Source organism: Ammospiza nelsoni, chromosome Z (genome assembly GCF_027579445.1).
Source record: "Ammospiza nelsoni isolate bAmmNel1 chromosome Z, bAmmNel1.pri, whole genome shotgun sequence".
NCBI classification, from domain to species: domain Eukaryota; kingdom Metazoa; phylum Chordata; class Aves; order Passeriformes; family Passerellidae; genus Ammospiza; species Ammospiza nelsoni.
In genome coordinates this window covers 77184399-77204347 of record NC_080669.1, presented here as the reverse complement: position 1 = coordinate 77204347, position 19949 = coordinate 77184399, and the positions used below count along the sequence as shown (strand labels likewise).

The window sequence follows — 19949 nt, the reverse complement described above, 5'->3', positions numbered from 1 at the left end:
GTTCTGTCTACAATATATATTGTCTAAGATGAGTGACAGTATCTTGGTAATGCAGTCAGAAAAAGATGAAGTTCCCTTTGACTTTCGTAGCAGAACATGAATGGTTTAATTTTAGGTTTAAGGTGAATTCTACATGCTGCTCCTTATTTTTCATGGGCAGATTGCCTCTGTGCTATGTGATGAAGCAGAGGAAGGCAGCTCTGGTTTCCAGCTGGTTTTGTTTCCTGTGCCAGCTCACCAGCCACGTAGTTACCTGCCTGCCTGTGCTGGTGCAAGGAGGAAGTACAACCCAGAGAGGGCTTGCAGAGAAATGCAGAAGACACCTCCCACTTCAGAACTGTTGTGGAGCTTTCCCAATCACTTAATCTGAGGATGGTAATTTCTCTATTATTAGGTTTGGGGTGTGTCAAAAAGGGCTTACTTTCAAAATTGTTTTAATGCTGATAAAATCTCAAGCCCTTCACTGATCAGTAAACCATATTCTTCTACAGTGACTGGTCATGGTGCTACATGTGAGAGGAGGCCACGCTGGACTTCCTCCTGTGTGACACCAGCTATTCTCTTCATGCACAGAATGTGCTGCTCTAGTGGTAACTCATGGCCCTTTCTCCTTCAGGTCAGGTCTTGGTGCTTCTGCCACTCAGCCTGTGGTGGAAAGCAACCAAAAGCTGGATATCATCTACTGTGTTCATTTTAGCTGTTGTTATTGAAGGAGGAGTTGAGGCCTTGAGGGATAGCACTGTAAGCTGGGTGCTGCTTCTAAAATATATAAAAGCTCTAGTTAGTTCAGAAAGTCAGCCAGGTTATCAATAAGTCACTTTGTGACTGATAGCTGATATTCTGAGATAGCTTGTGAATTGCTTGCCTGTCTGATCTGGTAGTAGCAAAGCTTAAATGTATTCAATTTCTATTTTTTCTTTTATTTAATCAGCACTACATGGTCTCTATGCAGCTTTGTATCTTTATCATTCTTGTTTGTTTGTGTGAAGGTATTGGTTGGTGGGGAAACTATAAATCATCAAATTGTTGGAAGGCAAGTTAGACTTTTTAAAAGTCAACAATGGGTTGACATCCATTAGAAAATTACGAAGAATGATCTGCCTTGGGGAGGGATGTTTTTACTCAAAATAAACCTTGACAATGAGTGTATATGAGTTTGTAGTGTTTTTCAAACATTATTGCACTTAAAATATTTTCAGAGCACTCAGATTGAAATTGCAGAGAACAATAGTATTATACGTTTGCATATAAGTTTGACTGGTTTCCATGTTTGTCATAATAGGAAATAGCAAATACAATATTCACTTAGCATCCACAGTTCAGCCAAATTCCTTATTGGCTTTGGATTTTGGTAAGTAGTGTGTTGAAGTGCTTTCAGGCCTTGGAGAAAATCTGTTGCAGAGAATGCTAATTCTGCCCAAAAAAACCTCTGGAGCATGACCTTGCCAAACAGAGATTGAACCCTCTGATTGGATGTAATTCTGCTTCCCCCCCCCCCATTTTTCTTTTTGCAAATGATAATTTCTTTGTTAGAAGGTTATTGTCTTAAATTAAGACTTAATATTTATTTTTTTCTGATTTTATCACGTTTCCCTTTACTTTTACAGCACTTCCCCTAGATATATGGACCACCCAGTTGTTTTAAGCCAGCTGTCAAAATACCATTCAGTAAGAGGATTTGCAGGAAGCAGATCTGCAAATGGTTAAGAAGAGAACCTGAATATAGCAGAGCCATGTCTTACTGCTCATACCACCTTAGCAATTGCCATCAGCTACAGTTTTACAAGTCTAACCCCTAAATGTGGATTATTTCTTTCTACTTATGGTGTAATGATTTGTAAAGAAAAGTTTTATGTGAGCTGAGTGGTAAAAATTACAGTCCTTTTTCATTTGAGTTAGACTGACATTTAAATAATTTTTGGAAACACTCATTCTTGGTCTTTTGTCAAAGACTTGCTCTATCTGAACTCTTGTGCTTTGTCTGTCAGATGCTGGTTAAAGAAGTCTTCATTCCCTTACTGGTTTAATATGGTGACCAAAATGGGGAAAAGGTCATTTGCCCTGAATAAGGCATGGGCTGTTTAGGACAGATGTAAGTGCTTCACCTGGTGACATATCTGTAAAAAATCTGCTGCTACAGAGTAGTTTAGGGATGTCATACACAACTGTGTCCTCTGTTCAGGCAGCAGGCATCATAAAATGCCTCTGTCAACATGGGGTATTTATTTGAGTAACATTTCAGGTCAAGAAATTTGAGGTCCTGACAAGATTTTAAGGTGATAGCCTTCAGTTGAACCTGAACCTCATGAAATGAGTTCACTCTCTCTCTAAAAGTCTGTTAACTCCAACTGGGCTTTGCATCCTTCACAACTAACATAATTTTTCACCTTTTCTCGTTAAGTACTGCGTAAATATGAGACCTATACACTCCCAGTAGGAAAAAGCAATGTTAACCTACTGATCTTCCATCTGCCGCAGAGGTGGGTCTTGAATCACTGGGAATGGTAGCTGCTCCTCTGCTCACTGAAACGTCTGGATACAATAAAAAGAGACCATCCTGCTCCTCAGGAAGAACAGCAATTTACAGCAATAAAAGTATTTACAGCAATAAAAGTAATCTATCTCAAAACAGTTCAGGCTGGGCTATCAAGATGTGGCTCTAAGTGGCAGTAACAGCTTACCTATTGTGAAGGGAAAATGAACTATGTTGTAATGGGATTTTCAGCTGAATGAGAATCCAACCCCCAGTGTGGCCCTTGGTCCAAATGAAGTCTTACATGTTTGTTTTTGTTTACTTTAGTCATTGCCCAACCAGGAAATGGAAGGAAAAGTTGTTTGCTTTCATATCAAGGAAAGTTTATTCATAGGAGATGCAAGTAAAATGCGCCACTCCTTAAGGCATCCAGATGGTGAGAACTCCAGTACTTGGAAACCTGCAGTTTTTGCCTCAAGTATTTTAGGAAATTATGTAGCTTGTTAGGAATTATTCTGAAATGACTGTCTACAGTCTTCTTTGTTTCAAGAGCCTGCCTTGCTATATAGGATTCTTCAGTATTTAATACTCAAGTGTTTGGGGCTTTTCTTTGTTTGTTTTGAGTCGGCTATTTTGTTTGGTTGGTTTTTTTTAAACTTCAAAACACCTTCAAAAAAAAACTAAATAAAAAAAAAAACACACAAAAAAAACCCCAAACCAAAGCAGGCACTCTTAACTTTAAAATCAGAATTGCTTCTTAAGGGGGAGGGTTTGTCCAACACTAATAGTTTAGCTTAAATATGACTGTAATAGATTCGTTCCATTCTGGAGTTGTTCTCTCTTATAGAGCAGGACTCTGTTTTCTAAATCTGCAGTTAAGTAACCATATCCCCCATTCCCCTCCAATTGCTTTGAGACTGTTAAGAAAAAAATATCTCACTACAGGGTTATGTTAGAGATAGTACCAGAACAAGGATGCAGAGAGGAGACACACAGCAAGCCGTTCTTTGTGAAATAAAACATCTGCGTGTGTGATGACTTGTTGAGAACTGCCATGGGAATTGTTTTTGTTGGTGGGATTCATGTGTTCATAGGAGCATAGCCTGAAAAGAGTTATTTTTAATTTTCTCTGATTTTTTTTTTTGCAGTCAGATTTTACCTAAATAAAACTTCTTTAGCACTTGCATGTTCATGTTGCATTTGGCACCGTACTATAAAGTCTGTCCGTAAAATCTCAGTGCCCCAGATTTAGCCAAGTTATTATTATTCAGGTATTTATTATTACTATGAATATTGTCAAATGTAACTTAGCCAAGTGTATGCTTCACAGTCTTCCTAATACATAAGAGAATTTGATTGTATTTTGTGTTTACACAAATGTATCAGAACATGTTTTGGTATTTTGCTGGTATGTTGTGTTGGCTAAATTAGAGGTGTTGGAATTTGTCAGACTCCTCTTGTGTCCCTCCCCCAGTCGTTTTCCCAGAGCCTGAGAAACCACTTCTTCCAAAGAATGTTTACACAACTTTGCACTGGTCACCAAGTACATGAAGTTTTGATTTTGAATGACTGGAGAACAGACAGCAGCAGCGCTGCTTGTGCTCTTGGACGTGTTAACTCTTCAGTTTGATTATGGCAGTAGAATTCACAGGATGAACACACAGAATGCTTTTATATTTGCAGAGAAAGGTTCCAGGCTTAAGTGCTGCCTGTCTGCCATTTACAATCAGCAGCAGCTGGTGTAGAAGGAAGGACTCCTCCTAGGAAGTGAGGTGTTTGCTGTACTTGGTAGGCAATTCTGTCCAGGACTTCTCCTGTTTTGATTAATTCTCCTCTCTTTGCAAGATGTTGTCTGTAGATCTCTTTCTCTGCTGAGTTTTCAAGAAGTCTATGGCTTAGAGAAACACAGTGTTGTCATTCACAGACTCTGTGTCTGAAATACGCATTTCATTCCTGCCTGTTGTTCCAAGTTTTCCTGGTTAGGCTGAACTTTTGGTGTTAGCTTTAACACTTAAAGGAAGCAGTTGTTCAAAATATAAACTCCTAAATATATTAATTGATGTGGCTCCGTGATTTATGATGTTTCTTTTACATTCCAGGGGAAAATCCCTTTTACACAGGGGTACATAATTTAAAAATTATTACCTCCTTCAAAAGGTATTAGAAATCATCCCAGGAATACTGGCTTTTTCAGTTTGGTGCATGTTTGAGGATGGTTCTAACTTTCCACACACAAAGAAATAGTAATTAGAAGTGTTTTGTCTTTAATTTTTGTTTTACATTACTCCCACTGAAAAACTGCTCTGTGCGCATCAGACTGATGTTGGTAGGACTCAACATGGGTAGCAGGATGTCTGCCCATATCTTAAAACTTGACAACACTGATATGTTTATGCATCAGGAGGACATAAACTTCCCTGTTTTCAGAAGCTTTCCTTTCATTTCTGCTTCAGGGCAAAATGAAGTCAGCAGCATCTCTGTAGCACTGCTTCTGTGAATGTTGATGTGCCCAGCCTGAGGATGTCAAACATAAAATCTCAGCTGTAAAAAGGCTTGCATTCAGTATAATTTCTTTGGTTTGTTCTGTAATTACATCTTAGGTAATTGATGCTTGGAAGTGCATCCTGCCATGGTGTGGTTGGTAACGTCTGCAGTTTCACACTGTTTAAGCAAGCAAGTGCTTGGGGTGAACAGCAAAACCACAAGTGGAAAAATACATCTCTGGCACAGTCTCCCAAATATTCAGAAGCTTTGATTTCTCCAGATGATACTCAGAGTAAAGTGTTTTCCCCCACCCATACACGAAGAAAAGATGAGCTTTATAAAGGACAGTGCAGAAATACAACTTGAGGTAGTTTAATTAAGGAAATGCAGAATCATGTTTTAGAGGAAATAAATTTTGTCCCCTGAAAGGGGAAAATCTAACTAAATCTCACTACTCTGACTAAAATATCTAGAACAAAGTCAGTTATTATGACTATTTTCTTTATTAATTCCCCAAGCCCAGGCATTCTTTGGGGTTGTATTATATCACTAGGGACGTAAGTTTAGAAATTGTGAGACTAGATGTACATAAAGTATATAATATGAGCTGATGAGACACCAGCCCATGTAAAATCATAGAATCATGGGGTTGTTCAGGTTGGAAAAGACCTCTAAGATCATTCAGTCCAACCATTAACCCAGCAACTAAACAGTCTTCCCCCACCAGTGTCACATCTGCCTGTCTCTTAAGTATGTCCCAGAGCCTTCCAGGGATGGTAACATCACCAACTCCCTGGGCAGCTTTTTCCAGTGCTTGACAACTCTTTCAGTCAAGAAATTTTTCCTCATGCCCAGTCCAACCTCCCCTGGTGCAGCTTGAGGCCATTTCCTCTCATCCTATCCCGAGTTACCTGGGAGAAGAGACCAACCCCCAGCAGGCTACACCCTCCTGTCAGGCAGCTGTAGAGAGTCATAAGGTCCCTCTTGAGCCTCCTTCTCTCCAGAATAAACATCCCCAGCTCCTTCAGCTGCTCCTCATATAACTTGTTCTTAAATCTTTGCCAGCCTCGTTATCCTTCTCTGGACATGTTCCAGCACATCAACATCTTTCTCATAACGAGGGTCCCAAAATGAACGCATTGTCTGACCTGCAGTATGGAAGTATGACTACAAAGTCTTTCTGATGTGCCATCTTACTTCCAGAGCTATTATCCTCCTGGGAGGAAATGGAAGAATACCAAAAGATCTCAGGACAGGGAGGAAAGAATTTGCCAGTGTGAAGTTAATGAATGAAAGAGAAAAGATATTTTAATAATAATAAAAGACTTGTAAATGCTCTCTTCCAGTTTTCACCTGGCAGCCACGAAAGGGCATGCAGAGTGCCTCAGGATCATGGTGACACATGGTGCAGATGTGACAGCCCAAGATGGTGCAGGTATGTCTCTCTATACCAGTAGCATGATACACTCAGTTTGCTTATATAGTTATTAATGTGCAGAGTGAAAACACAGATTTGACAACTTTGCTTTTCCCCACACACCCTGTAGGAAAAGCAGTTGTAACACTTGCAGGTTTGGGCATATTTGCTTTCCTGCACAGAGAATTCAGAATCTAAAGTCCTTAAAAACTTTTGTCCTAATGCTCCGGATATAAAATATATGCTTGATTTTTTTAAATTGTTATTTTTAAGTGAAAAAAAAAAAAAGAGAAGAAGAAAATAATTATCCTCCCCACCTCTTCATATTATTACAGGTTGCATCAAGATCTTCAGTTTTACTTTCATGTTTATCCAAGCTATTAATCCCATTAACTTTACAGGAGTTGCAGTAAGACAATTCTTTAGGATTATGACACAGTGAAAACAGCTGATACAGGCCAAAACAGAGCTGAGAGCTGTTAAGTATGATGTCTCAGTTCTCAAAAGTCCTGTGCTTAATTACTGCTCTGCTAGGAGAATGATGGGAGCTGAATTTGAAACTGGCAAACTCGTCCTAATAGATTTCAGTTGACACATCTTCAGAATCTGTGCCCAGCATTTTCTCTGGCTAGCTCAGCCACCTGGATGACCTGTCAGCATTCTGTCTTTCCAGCAATGATCTGTAATGGCTGGGCTCATGAGTTCTGTTTTGCCACTTACTGCAGCCTGAGGGAATCTCTGTCATATGTGGGAATCATTTGCCTCTATATATAAAGAAGTGTCTGTGATAGTAGAAGAAGCATTCATATTTTATGTAATGATAAGTGAATATATGCACCTGATGCAGACTGTAATTCCAAATTCATGCTTCACCTTGCCTGATGAATTATTGGTCACTTGGGTAGTAAAAGGTTGCCTGCTTACTTCCACCTGAGAGTGTCTGCCCACTACTCTTCAGTGAAATCCTTCTATGTGAAAGTCACACCATTTGCAATGAGAGCTTCCTGTCACAAGTGTCTTTGTCTTTATTGAGTACTAAATCCTGAGTCCTTCTTTTCTTAGTTGCATGGATAATTTCTGCTTTTGCTGTCTTGTCATCAGTTTCTCAGATGCTCTGTAAGATGAAGCTGGAGGAGAGACTTCAGTGTTTCATCATAAATCCATAATCAGTAAATCATCATGAATTCAGCTAAATTAAAACCAATGCAGACCTGTATTTGATAGAGAATAGGAAATCTGTGAGGTGCAAATCAAAGCAGGCCTGTGTTTGAGTCTTCTATGTCTACTTCATGGGTGACACAAACTTAATATATTTGTAGGTAGTGCATTTGGCACGTTTTGCTCTTGATGCTGGGCACGCTTTCATTGCCAAATACCAAAAATCATGACACCGACAGACATCTGTGTGCAAGTGAGGCTGTGTAATACTGGAAAATTGTTTTCTAAGAAGCAAGACATAATGTACAATTTTAGACTTGCTTCTTCCTAGGTGTAGTCTGATACAATGTTTGTGTCACTCCTTTATATGAATTAAGACTTTAAGATTATTCTGTTATTTGCGTGAACAACAAGTGGTAAAGACTTTCTTCTTGATTTAGGTTTTTACTTTATTTTCTCTACCCTTACTTTTTATGTGTTGTGATAGGAACAAGACAGATAATTCAAGATTTTTCCTTTGACATGAAAGGTTTTATTCCTGTGCTTTGGCATGATTGAATAATTAATTTGCTTTGCTTTTATTCTTTTAGGGCACAGTGCTTTACATCTTGCAGCAAAGAACAGCCACCCTGATTGTGTTAAGAGGTTACTTCAGGTAAAAGAAAAATGAAATTAATTTTGATTTTTGAAATTTTTATTTGCTTTCATTAGACTCATTTTGTGCTAATAATCTGCACCACACTTCTATACTGTTCTATCTCCTCAGCATCAAGAGAGGTGCATCAAGAGTTTAAACATAAAGAGTTTAAGGACATTGTAGGCACTGTGAAAGGATGATAGAAAACTGAGTATCTTCTGCAAATACAGTTTGCTATGTCCAGCTGCTCTGACATAGCTTAGTTGTGTTTCAAGTGGTTGTAGCTTCAGTTTAACTTCCTGTGTTTTGTCTGTGTGTTTGGATGACTTGGAATTAGGATGGATTAAGAGTTACAGGGGAGAAGGTTTTTCACTTCTGGGGGGATTCTGATAATGTTCCACTGGAATGCGTTCTGTCTGTTCACCATAGAAACATTTTCAAGTTTAAAGTAAAAAAGAGATGAAAACAAAGTAGTTTAGATCCAAAAATCATATGGAAATAATAGAATCGTGAAATGAGGTAAAGGACAGTGAGTGGTTAGAAAGGGAGTTGAAAGAATGGGGAGAGAAAATAAGAAAAACAAAAGTGAAGATGAACAGAAAAGTCTCATTGTGTTGAAGGTGAGTATTAGTAAGCAAAGACATTGTCCATCTCAGCTTCATTTCAGAAATACAGGTAAGTTTTCATGGTGGTGATCAGAGAAACAGAACAGATTTTTTGAAGTTTGGAGTTATCAGATCTCTGATAAAATAATTAATACAGACTGAGAATACGGATGAAATAATGATTAACAACCCTGCTGGAACACGATGGTGCAGATAAAGAATAGATCCTGTATCCCAGCCTCCAGATTGTTCTTCCCTGGTTGCCTCAGGGCTCTCCAGCTGTCCGGGGACTGACCTCTGTCAGTGTCTCACAAGGCAGGGTCCAGTTTCACTGACTCCCACCTCCACCCCGTTGCAGGCCGTCTGCCCAGGGTCATCCTCAGCCCGATCCACGTCGCCCTCAGGCCGTGGCTGCTGGCATCGCAGGCGGCTCAGAACCAGCCGTGCTTCACGCCAAGGACCTGCTTCTGTTGATGTTATTCTGCTTTCATTTCAATATGCAGGTTTATGGATACATTCCTAAGTGCAGACCTGTTGGTGATATCCTCCAGTAATTCATGCGCTTAGGGTTATCTTCTGTGGATCAAAGTGTGTGTGCAAGGAGTGTCTGACTGGTGTTGAGCTAAAACAGGCTGAATAATTATTTTACACAGGCGGAATCATGACATTTTTGTTACACAATGTAATGGTCTACGTGATCCTGTTTTCCTAGATAATCACAGGTGTGTGGGGGACAGTGCTGCATGTAAAAGTCAAAAGTTACAATGTTTGTTTTCTGGAAATGAAAGCAACCAACTGTCCAATAAAAAGCTTTGAAACTTGTGAAGGGTTTAGAGAGCCAGTCCTGTGAGGAGCAGCTGAGGGAGCTGGTGGCGTTTAGTCTGGAGAAAAGGAGGCTTAGGGTAGACCATATCACAATGAGAAAAGAGGAAATGGCCTCAAGTTGCACCCAGGGAGCTTTAAGTTGGATAATCGGAAAATTTCTTCACCTGGACGGATTTAAGAGCTGTGTAGATGTGAGACATGTCTCAGTGATTAACTTGGCAGTACTGGGTTAATAGCTGGATTTGATGATCATGATGGCTATTTCCAATGAACCTAGGTTTCTATAATACTCTCTCTTTGCTGTAACTAAAACAAAAATCTTCTGTACCAAAATGAGCCTTGATAAGGATTTGAATTTTTTTTTTCATTACTATTTATTGCTTTGAAGTCTAGATTGATCAGTAGCATCTGATAATTGTAATGCAACAAGATATAACTGGATTGTTGGTGCTTATTTTTAAATGCTAATGGATCCTTACAGCATTTGACAGTGGGCCCATAGGAATCTCATGAACTTAAACAAGACCAAGTGCTGGTGCTGCACCTGGGAGAGCCAAACGTGTCCTGGGCTGCACCCAGAGCCCCGTGGGCAGCAGGGCAGGGAGGGGATTCTGCCCCTCTGCTCTGCTCTGCTGAGACCCACCTGGAGCACTGCATCCAGCCCTGGGCTCCCAGCACAGGAACCACAGGGACCTGCTGGAGCCAGCACAGAGCAGAGACATGAAGGTGATCAGAGGGATGCCTTGGGAGTTTACCTAGAACAGAGAGTGGACAGTGTTAAAGGAATAAAGTAGGTATTTATTAGAAAGGCCTTCAAAGGATACACCTTGGGCAGCACAAGAACCTGGCCAAGGCTACACCCAAGATGGACAATGGGTGACGAGTTTCCATTTTTATAAGTTTTGGTCCATTCAATATTAGGATTAATTGTCCCATCACAGCTTCAGGTTATGAAGTCCCATCCTCCCAGATTGCTCTCCTCAATTTGCTGTTGTTTGTACTTTTGGGCCTGAAGCTGCAACGGTGTCCTTGGACATCTTGGAAATCCTTGGAATAGGATTGTTTTGTCTAACTAAACTGTGAAGAGAATTTGCTAATGCTTTATATGGAGTTCAGACTTATGAACTAACGCAGTACAGAATCTGGATAATATGAAAGCTAAAACTTAAGTCATCAAGAGGGATGGAGCACGTCTGCTGTGAGCAAAGGCTGAGACTGTGGTGTTTAGTCTGGAGCAGAGAAGGGTCCCAGGAGACCTTAGAGTGCTTTTCAGTATCTTGGGTATGTCGTGATAGGACAAGTGGCAAGGGCACAAACTGCAGGAGGGTAGGTTTAGATTCAGTATTAGGAAGACATTCTTTACTGTGAGGCACAGGTTTAGCAGAGAAGCTCTGGATGCCCCATCCCTGGCAGTGTTCAAGGCCATGTTGGATGGGGTATTGAGCAACCTGGTCTAGTGGAACATGTCCCTGCTCATGGCAAGGAATTAGAACAAGAAGATCTTTAAGGTCTTTTCTAATCCAAACCTTGGCATGGTTCTATGAAATGCAGGACAAATTGCCTTAGGACATGGTTGCTTTAACATTTACTCTAATGTTAAAAAGAAAAAAAAAAATCTGAGGCAAAAGAGATTTTATTTACTGATTTATTTATTACTTTATTTATTTATGTATTTATTTACTTTTTTATTTACTAACTTAAATTATTCTGAAACCAGAACAGTTTTAGGGACAGTTCTCTTAACCATTAAGATTTCCTGTGGCTTCAATATAAGTTGGTGTGAAGACAGGAAATGCCAGATTGGTAGAGAGAGAAGCTGTACCTTCCTTCAGTGTTCTTCTCTGAAGCAGCACATAATTATTTTTGCAAAGATGTTAAACACTCTGTCTATAAAACATATGCTTTATTTTCTTTGTATTTCTCTAATTGCTTTTTCTCCTTTTCCTTATTGTGCAGAGTAAATGCCCAGCCGACATCACTGACAATTCAGGGAAAACAGCTTTACATTATGCAGGTAACTTCTTTGATGAAAGTTTGTACTGTTTTGTTGTGCTTGATATTCCTAGCTTATCAGCCAAAATTTCTTTCTGTACCCCACTGCAATGCTGCAGTATTGCAAGTGGAAGTGTGGGACACAAATTTTGAAATTGGGGTTTACTGGACTTTCACAGTTGTCTTGTTTTTTTTAATTTAATTTAATTTTGTTTTAGCTGCATGTGGGTGTCTTCAGGCAGTTCAACTCCTGTGTGAGCACAAATGTCCCATTAACATCAAAGATTTGGTATGTACCTCCTCTCCTGAGTGTACTGCGGATACTTCAGAGCTTTTATCACCCTCATTTCATGGGTTACCATGCTCCATCTCGGGTGCAGTAGTTGAAAGCAATGCTGTGCCCACACCTTCAGGCTTTCTCTGCTGGAGGAAGTTCCTTTTGCAGCTTGCCATTGCAGAGGTGTGGAAGCACTTCACAATCTGATACCGCAGTGGCAGGGTTTGCTGATTGTTGAGACATTGGCACAGGTAGCTACAATCAATTCTTACACATTCAAAGCATAATTAAAAGTGTCCCCAGAAGGCTTTGGAAGAGGCCCAGTATGTGGCCAAGGGCTGCAAAATGCTCACAAAGCCCAGTCAGAGCATGACATACCTAAGGGGAACAAATATACCTCATATATTCCAAAGGCTCAGAGACACTGCTGTGAAATGTCTACAACCAACCAGGTCTGGCTTTGGGAATGATGCCGGATAGAATGACAAAAGGAAGGGATCTGTAAAGCACAGGCCAGGCATAAAGTGATAAAGATGCTTAAACTTGTTTGGTTTTGGCTTTGGTATATATCTGGTCTTTCTAGCGAAAACAAATATGTCACAGACACAGACATCTGATCTAAGATTTCAGCAGATGCATTTTAAAGGCTTAAAAGGTTTGTTCAGTCTTAAGGCTGTAGGAGTATCTTAAAGATGTCCTGAGCTACATCATGCCCAGGTATAGGAAAGAGAGAGACCAGCTTCAGAGGTGCATGACAAAATGATAAGGAATGATCAGAATTTGGGTAATGGACCTAATTGGGAAATTCCAGTTTGCTACTAGTAAAAAAATAGCCTCACCTTGAAGGTGGTGAGACACTGGAACTGGTACTTAGAGCTGTGTCTTTACCTTTGGAGATGCTTAAAATGTGATGGGACAAGTCTCTGAGCAATGTGCTGAAACTTGAAGTTTGCCTAGCTCTGGATTGAGAAAGAAGTGGGAGAAACCCCAGATACCTCTAAAGGTGTCTTCCAAATTGTTATTCCATGACTTCATGAAATGTTGTATTTTTGCCAAATACTTAGTTAAAATTACCATTTTTTGTTATGGAGCTACAGAAAGATATTTTGTAGTTTCACAATAATTGTGTTTTAGCATTGAGCGAACAGCAAAGGGAGTACAAAGCAGGCAGGGATATAGGATATATCCCTGAAGAAAGGATATAATTCCTTTCTAGTCTGTTTGGGATGATGCTCCCTGTATTTTGCATCATCCCAAACAGACTAGAAAGGAATTATAACACACTCAGCTATGTTTATGGTACCCACAAAAAATGTGCTATTACCACCTCATTTTTGCTATCTGAAGGTAAAATTTTCTGACTTTAAATCTCAGTGTGTTTTTATAAGTGGATGGAATACTTCATAGTTTCTTTATATGCATTTCTAGGATGGGAATATACCTCTGCTGCTTGCAGTACAAAATGGTCATACAGAAGTCTGCAAATACCTTCTTGATCATGGAGCAGACATCAACACCAGAGATAAAAATGGAAGGTACAGCACATTAACATGTTGATTCTTCACCAAAGCTGACTGTCAAATGAAGATTTCTTCTCAAGTCCTTCCCAAAATAGTTGATGTTAGGTGAAATAACGCTTTCTGTACTAGACAGCATATCCAGATTGCTGAGAATGCTTAGAGCATTCTGACTGAAGTAAAAGATGAAGCAGAAACTGTGTGGCTATAAAACTAATCTGCCTGTATTCCCTTGGGATACCAGAGCATTTAAATTATTCCTGTACAAATATGATTGACAGCACTCACCCACACATCACTTTCTAAGTATCCCAGATAAAATGCTGCTGTCTTCTTGGAATGAGTTAATACCTCCAACTTAAATCCTTAAAACTGCTAGTTGTGAGCAAAATCTGTGAGGGTTGCTTTTTCTGCCATAATGCAGCCACAGCAGCAAGAAAAAAAAAATACAGTAAATCTCTATGGTGGAGATGCTGTTTTTTAAGAAAGTGCCAATTTGAGATTTTTCTGCATGAAGAGATAGTGCAAATATCAGACAACTTATTGAAAAGCAACGTCCTTGTAGTGAAAAATGCACTTGTTCTGATGATACTGACAAAGATCAAGAGTCTTAGAAAATTATGGCCTGTTTTATAAACAGCTGGTTAAATTGTGGAGGTAAAACAGGACACTGACAAGACTTGGCACTTACACTTCATAGCAATTTTGATTATTCTGTGTGACACAATGCTGATTCTGTTCTCTGGTGGCACCTGTGAATATAAGACTGGGCCCTAACTTGTTTTTTATCAGTCCAAAGTTCATTAGAGCACTCTTTATTTCCAGGTGTCTGAAGAAAACCCCTTTGTTTTCTGTCAGTTTTCATGGCCTCATTGGTGCTTTGAACCTGAGGTGCTGCACGCTCTGGGGCCTCTGCCTTCCCCTCGCTCTCCTAGTGTTTAATCAGCAGACAGTGTTAAGGCTTTTGGCTTTAATTGGATGAAGGAGTTTCTGTCACAGATAGGACTCCCATTTTTGTATTTTTTTAAGATAGCACTGTATGTAGAAGCAGCAAAACATTGTAGCATGGAATGTGCTGGTTTACTTCTTGCTTTAATTGTGGTGAGGGGAGTGACTAATCCTGCACCTCATGTTCACAGAAGTAGTTAAGATTTTACTGAAACAGGAGAAGCCTCACTGGGAGAAGAGAGGGATAACCTTGGAAAATGGCATCTCCAGATTCCTATCATGTCCAGACTAAGTGAATTATTTTGGTAATCTAAAACCATCCCTGTGACTCTGGAGGTGTTATCCAAGTTATCACTCACCACTACTTTTAGCACAGTACTGCAACAGCATCACTTTTCCAAGTGACTCACCCATTAGAGGGAGTGTGTTTAATTCATTAGTGAAACTGTTTTCTTAATAGTTAGCAAATATTATCACTGTAGTAACTTTTCAGCATTGTATCTGCACTGAGGAATGTATTTGGCAGTAAACTTGGCCAACCTATTAGACATGTTTTCATGCTGAGAAAGGAGAACTGTGCCTGAGCAGGAAGGCAGTATTAGAGCATGCTTGAAAGGTGAGCTTTTCTGTGTGTTTGTAATTATTCTGTATGTCTCTTATCACCCCTTCAAACAATTGAGAAAAGCAGATACATGTTAGGAAAAGATTCCTTCTGTATGCTATGCTTACTCTAGGAGCTATCTCTGTGCAGCTGCCCTGTGTAGGAAAGGGAATTGTTTGTGCTGTCATGAAATCCTTTCTTTCTCTTTTTTAGGCTGACAGTAGCACAGGGTTTGAGGTCAAACTCATCTCTTGGACTCACTGAAGGTCTTTTAGATTTAATTGTCTTTTTGATTGAAATCTGTTTGTTTTGTCTCGAACTCAACATGTGGAGGAGAGCACAACATGTGGAAAGAAATAAAGGTTTTCTTGTTGTACCACCCACTGCAATCAGCAGTGAGGTTTGTTTGTCTGACTTTACCCTGCAGCCATTTCTATCTATGGCTCTCCTCTCAGCCTCAGGAAGCCATATTTAGAAATGTTTGCAGACCTGTATTTGCAGCTGGAGTGTATGAGGAAGAGGAGGCAAGGAGAAAGAGAAGCCACATTTATGTACCAGTAAACATGCTGATGGAATTTTGGACTTTACTGCACAATAACAGTCACAGTATTTTTTTTCCCTGAAGTAATGAGCTGCTAAAGAGAATGCCTTGACACTTGCTGTTTGTGTTTTGTTTTTTTTCTTCTCTTGTTCAGAACTGCTTTGATGATGGCTTGTGAAGCTAGTTGCCTTAACATGGTGGAAGCTTTCCTTAGGAGAGGTGCAGATGTCAGTTTAGTAGATGTCTTTGGACAGAATGCTCTACATTACGCCAAGCTCTCTGAGAATACAGGGATCCAGAATCTCCTGTCGTCAAAGATATCGCAGGACGTGGGTATGTGAGAGAGGCTGACCTGCCCTTTGTCACTTCTTGATTTAGCACTGAGCAAATTTACTTAAAAGTGTAGCCTGAAATGCTGCAAAAGTCATTTGGCTATCTGGCTGAGACTTCCCAAAAACTCTTTGCTGTTGATGGTAATATTTAGCATGGGATGAAACCCTGAGCAGGCCAAAAAGAGGTGTTTTGGAGAAAGACAAGTTGATGTAGCAGCATCATGAAATTCTGCACACAATTTGGAATGGATTCTCTTTTGTACATAGAACCCCTCAGTAGAGGGGTTGGAGAAGGAACTAAAGCAGGCAGAGCATTTTATGGTCAAACTACAATGGATTTCTGAAATAGGAAATTTAATGCATAAGAATGGTGCAAGACCAGAATAAGAATTGTCATGATTCTTCAGATTTTGTCTCAAAATGAAACCAGACAGTAGGAGAGAGAGAATGTGATTGAAATGGAATTTGCAAATTGTACTTTTCAGGTGTCAGACAGGAATTCAAAAACCAAACCATTTATCTATGGTATGGGAAGCAGAGCAGAGAGCTGGGTCAAAAGTAGAAAGTAATTCTTCCTTTAATAACTTCTCTTTATTTCACTTCTTTTCTGCTCCACAGAGGCAAAGTCTCCAACAAAAGTGAAGCAGGTATTTGTCCTTTTGGTTTTGAAAATACTCTGACTCTCTAGACTTGTAACATAACAAAAAACAGTAACGGAAGCACTAGTAAGTGTCATTGTGAGATGGGTTGCCATGACTACCATGTAATGGAAAAGGTTTTTCTTGCTTAGGTAAGAAATGTGTTTCAGGAACACTACTTTTAGACTTGGCTTCTCTGTGTAACAGCAGCCAGGACCCTTGGTGAGGGGAGGAAAGGAGGAGCAGTGTGTATGTGCACGTGTGCTGGGATGATTCCTGATTTCCTCATGTGTCGGGCAGGAGCTTGGCTCTTTGAATTGCAGAAAAGAGACCTAGAGAAATTCTCTCTTTATAAAACATAAAATTAAAGGTTATCCCTGGTTTTGCTGGAGACCCCCTTCCTGTGACAATCACAGCAGATTTAGACAATTAAATTAGTTTCTTACATTTTTCATTCAGTGTCATATCTTGGAGTGCAAGTAGACTTTGTAGACCTGCTGGTGGCTGGGAAGTAGACAAGGGTGCAATGCATTGGTCATTCCTTCTCTGAGGGCAGAGGTGGGTTTTTTGGGGGCTCAGGCAGAAGCTGGTGGAGAGGAAAAATGGTAGCTGTGAAGAATGGCATGATTGGGCTGTGTGTGAATGGAAGTGTTTTAAGGTCACTGGTGCTAAACCTATTGTCAGCTTCTGCTTTTTCACTAAATCTTGTTTGTTTTCACTGAAGCATGGTTTACAAGGGAGCAGATTCTTATTGTCAGGCATGTTTAATATCTTTGTGATAGTAGAGATGTGGTCTTTACCCAGGGGGAAAAAGGCACTGCATGAGCTGCTAAAGTTGATATTAATGTGGGATTTATTTTTTATATTTTTTTTATTAAACAACTTGCTCAGACTTTACTAACCAAACTAACAAAACTACCTTTTCTGGCTGGTGAAACTTTCAGCATGATCAAGGCTCTAAATTAAGTTCAGAAAGAAGTGGAACTCCAAAAAAACGCAAAGCCCCACCTCCTCCTATCAGTCCTATTCAGGTAAAGAAAAGACTAATTTTGAGATGCTTTTAGGGGATATAAAGCATTTTGAACATTATTAGAGTTATGAGGGCAGAATTTTCTCTGTCGCTGTTATTTTATGTGCCTTTCTTACCATGAGTGCTTTTCCTTACATTAGGGTGACACCATGAAAGCTCATGTTGCTTAGGTTAACTAAGCAAAATTGCTTAAAATACAGCATGGTCCAAGATACAACTGTACAAATTTTACTGTACAATTGCTTCTTCCAAATAAAGTTGTTGTTCTTTTGCTGATTTCAATAAGTAAATGATGAGTTCTTTATATTTTAGTTATACCTATATATGGATATATATTATTGTGGGCGTATAAGCATATCAAAATAAAATACTTAACTGCATTTTGGTACTATATAAGTCTATTTAATAGTTAGGGTTAGTCTTAAACCAGAATGTAACCTGTGTAACAGCTACACTTCTTATGTAATAATGATTCAGAAGGGCACTAAATAATTAGGTCTGTTCTCTGAAAGTAATATAGGATTGTGACTTAAATTAGTGCAGGTAAAAGTACTCTTTAATGCATGTGTATGTATGTATGTGTATATATATATATATATATAGATACAGGTATATATGTGTGTGTGTATATATATATATATAGATATGCACATATATACATAAATATATATATGGGCACATGTTAGGGAGGTATCTATAAGTGAATGTATGTATACATACCTATTTATATAAAATATTTTACAGGTTAATGATTTATCCTCTCCACTCTCATCAACTTCAACTCCCATGACTGGAAAAGGACAGGCTTTCTTTGCTGATCAAGTGTGCAAGGTATCAGTGTTCCATTCTTATGAGCTATGGGAAGGAAAGTACAGGATCTGTTTTGCTTGATGTTCTATTTTGATGACTGCAGAGTCTCCTGTGACTTAATTAGCTGAATTTTAGGAACAAAAGCGAATCCAAATCTATTTAAATGCAATTCATAAAACAAGCCTAAAGATTACTTTAATGTGTGAAAAATATGTACACATAAATAGTCATAGGTGAGTTAGTGTTTAGAAGTATGGTTATGAAGGCATTAATGTTCCAAGAGTTCAATTTCTAATATCAGCAAAGTGCATTAAATTGGGCAGTGCAAAAAGAGACCATTTTACCAAAAGAAGTCAGTGAAAAAGTTGAGTATGTTCTGTCTGATCTTTACCTTGTGTTGCTGAAGATTTCTTTAAGCACATGTCATTATGTTGCTGTTACTTATCACAAGGTTTGTAGTCTTCCAAACTATTTACAAGATAAAATAAAATACTTAACAAGTGTTTCATTAGTATTTAATGGGAATTGCGCAATGGAACTTAAATGGAACTTTTAGCATACCTTGAAATACTGGACACATGCTACAATTAAACAAGACCTCAGAAATAAAATACATCCACTTGGACAGGCTTTATCCAGCAGAATCTGTCTTTATCCAGCAGAATACTGTCTGTAATTCTTTTTGCTGAATTGTCCAGCTTTACATCTGCTTTCTGTGAAAATGTTTTCTTTTGATGTCTTAGCAGGAGGAATTCAGCTCCTTTCACAAGGATAATAAAGACAGACTGAGTGACAGCACAACAGGTACATAATTAATCTTTATCTCATTAGGTATTTCAGGTGGCATGAAATGCTGAAAACCTCTGTATCTTTCTACTTAGAACATGAGACACACTAAGTATTGAGAGTGATGTTTTGTAATTCCACAGGCAGCTTCCCACCAAAACATCCTGCTTCTATTGCATTAACCTAACACGCTCTTGGGGAGTTTGTAGGAATGGTTTGCTTGCTCATTGAATTTAGTGGTCATGGGAACAAGCTGTTTAAATGTTGGAATAGCTAACTAAATAGCATTTCAGCTTTTTTAAACCTTTTGAATCTTTTTTTTTTCCTTCTGAAGGTGCTGATAGTTTATTGGATGTGAGTTCTGAAGCTGACCAACAAGATCTACTTTTGTTGATGCAAGCAAAAATTGCCTCTTTAACATTGCACAATAAGGAGCTGCAGGACAAATTACAGGTGTCATATTTTTGTGCTGTTCTGATGTTCTCTTAATCTGCTAGGCAGAACAAAGAGCTGCTTACTGTTTTAAAGAGTTGTACTGTAAAGATCTTTTAATGAGCTTGTTGGTAAGATCATGGAAGCACTCTGCCCCAAAGGATTAAATCAGTGTTTTGATCTTCTCACTTTTTCCATAAATTACTGAATAACTTTGTTTATTTTGATAACTACATTCTAAAATATGTTGTTAACAGTTGTGCTAGAAGAATTTTAATTTGCATAGCTTTGATTATTAGCTTATGGAGCTCAGCCCAGACTTTCAGAGGAGCTTGGCACTTACTGCCTTCTCTCGCTGTAGATGACTAAGTGGGAGCAGCTGAGTTTTGAACTTTTCTAGAAGTTTCTTCCATGGCTCTTTCGTCATCTGTCTCTATAGGATGTGG

The 19949-nt window shown here is 39.1% G+C and overlaps 1 protein-coding gene across 2 annotated transcripts in view; it reads left to right on the top strand.

Moving 5' to 3' along the window:
- The window catches only part of RAI14 (retinoic acid induced 14), an 85614-nt gene that overhangs the window by 58793 nt on the left and 6872 nt on the right, over nucleotides 1-19949 (top strand). The window contains exons 4-14 of one of the 2 annotated variants that reach the window (XM_059491882.1): nucleotides 6304-6392; nucleotides 8123-8187; nucleotides 11556-11613; nucleotides 11810-11880; nucleotides 13297-13403; nucleotides 15630-15808; nucleotides 16426-16454; nucleotides 17390-17476; nucleotides 18220-18306; nucleotides 19029-19089; nucleotides 19406-19524. In XM_059491882.1, coding sequence (XP_059347865.1) covers nucleotides 6304-6392; nucleotides 8123-8187; nucleotides 11556-11613; nucleotides 11810-11880; nucleotides 13297-13403; nucleotides 15630-15808; nucleotides 16426-16454; nucleotides 17390-17476; nucleotides 18220-18306; nucleotides 19029-19089; nucleotides 19406-19524 — 952 coding nt within the window. The remainder of the gene's footprint in view (nucleotides 1-6303; nucleotides 6393-8122; nucleotides 8188-11555; nucleotides 11614-11809; nucleotides 11881-13296; nucleotides 13404-15629; nucleotides 15809-16425; nucleotides 16455-17389; nucleotides 17477-18219; nucleotides 18307-19028; nucleotides 19090-19405; nucleotides 19525-19949) is intronic. The other variant, XM_059491883.1, reaches the window with a different exon arrangement.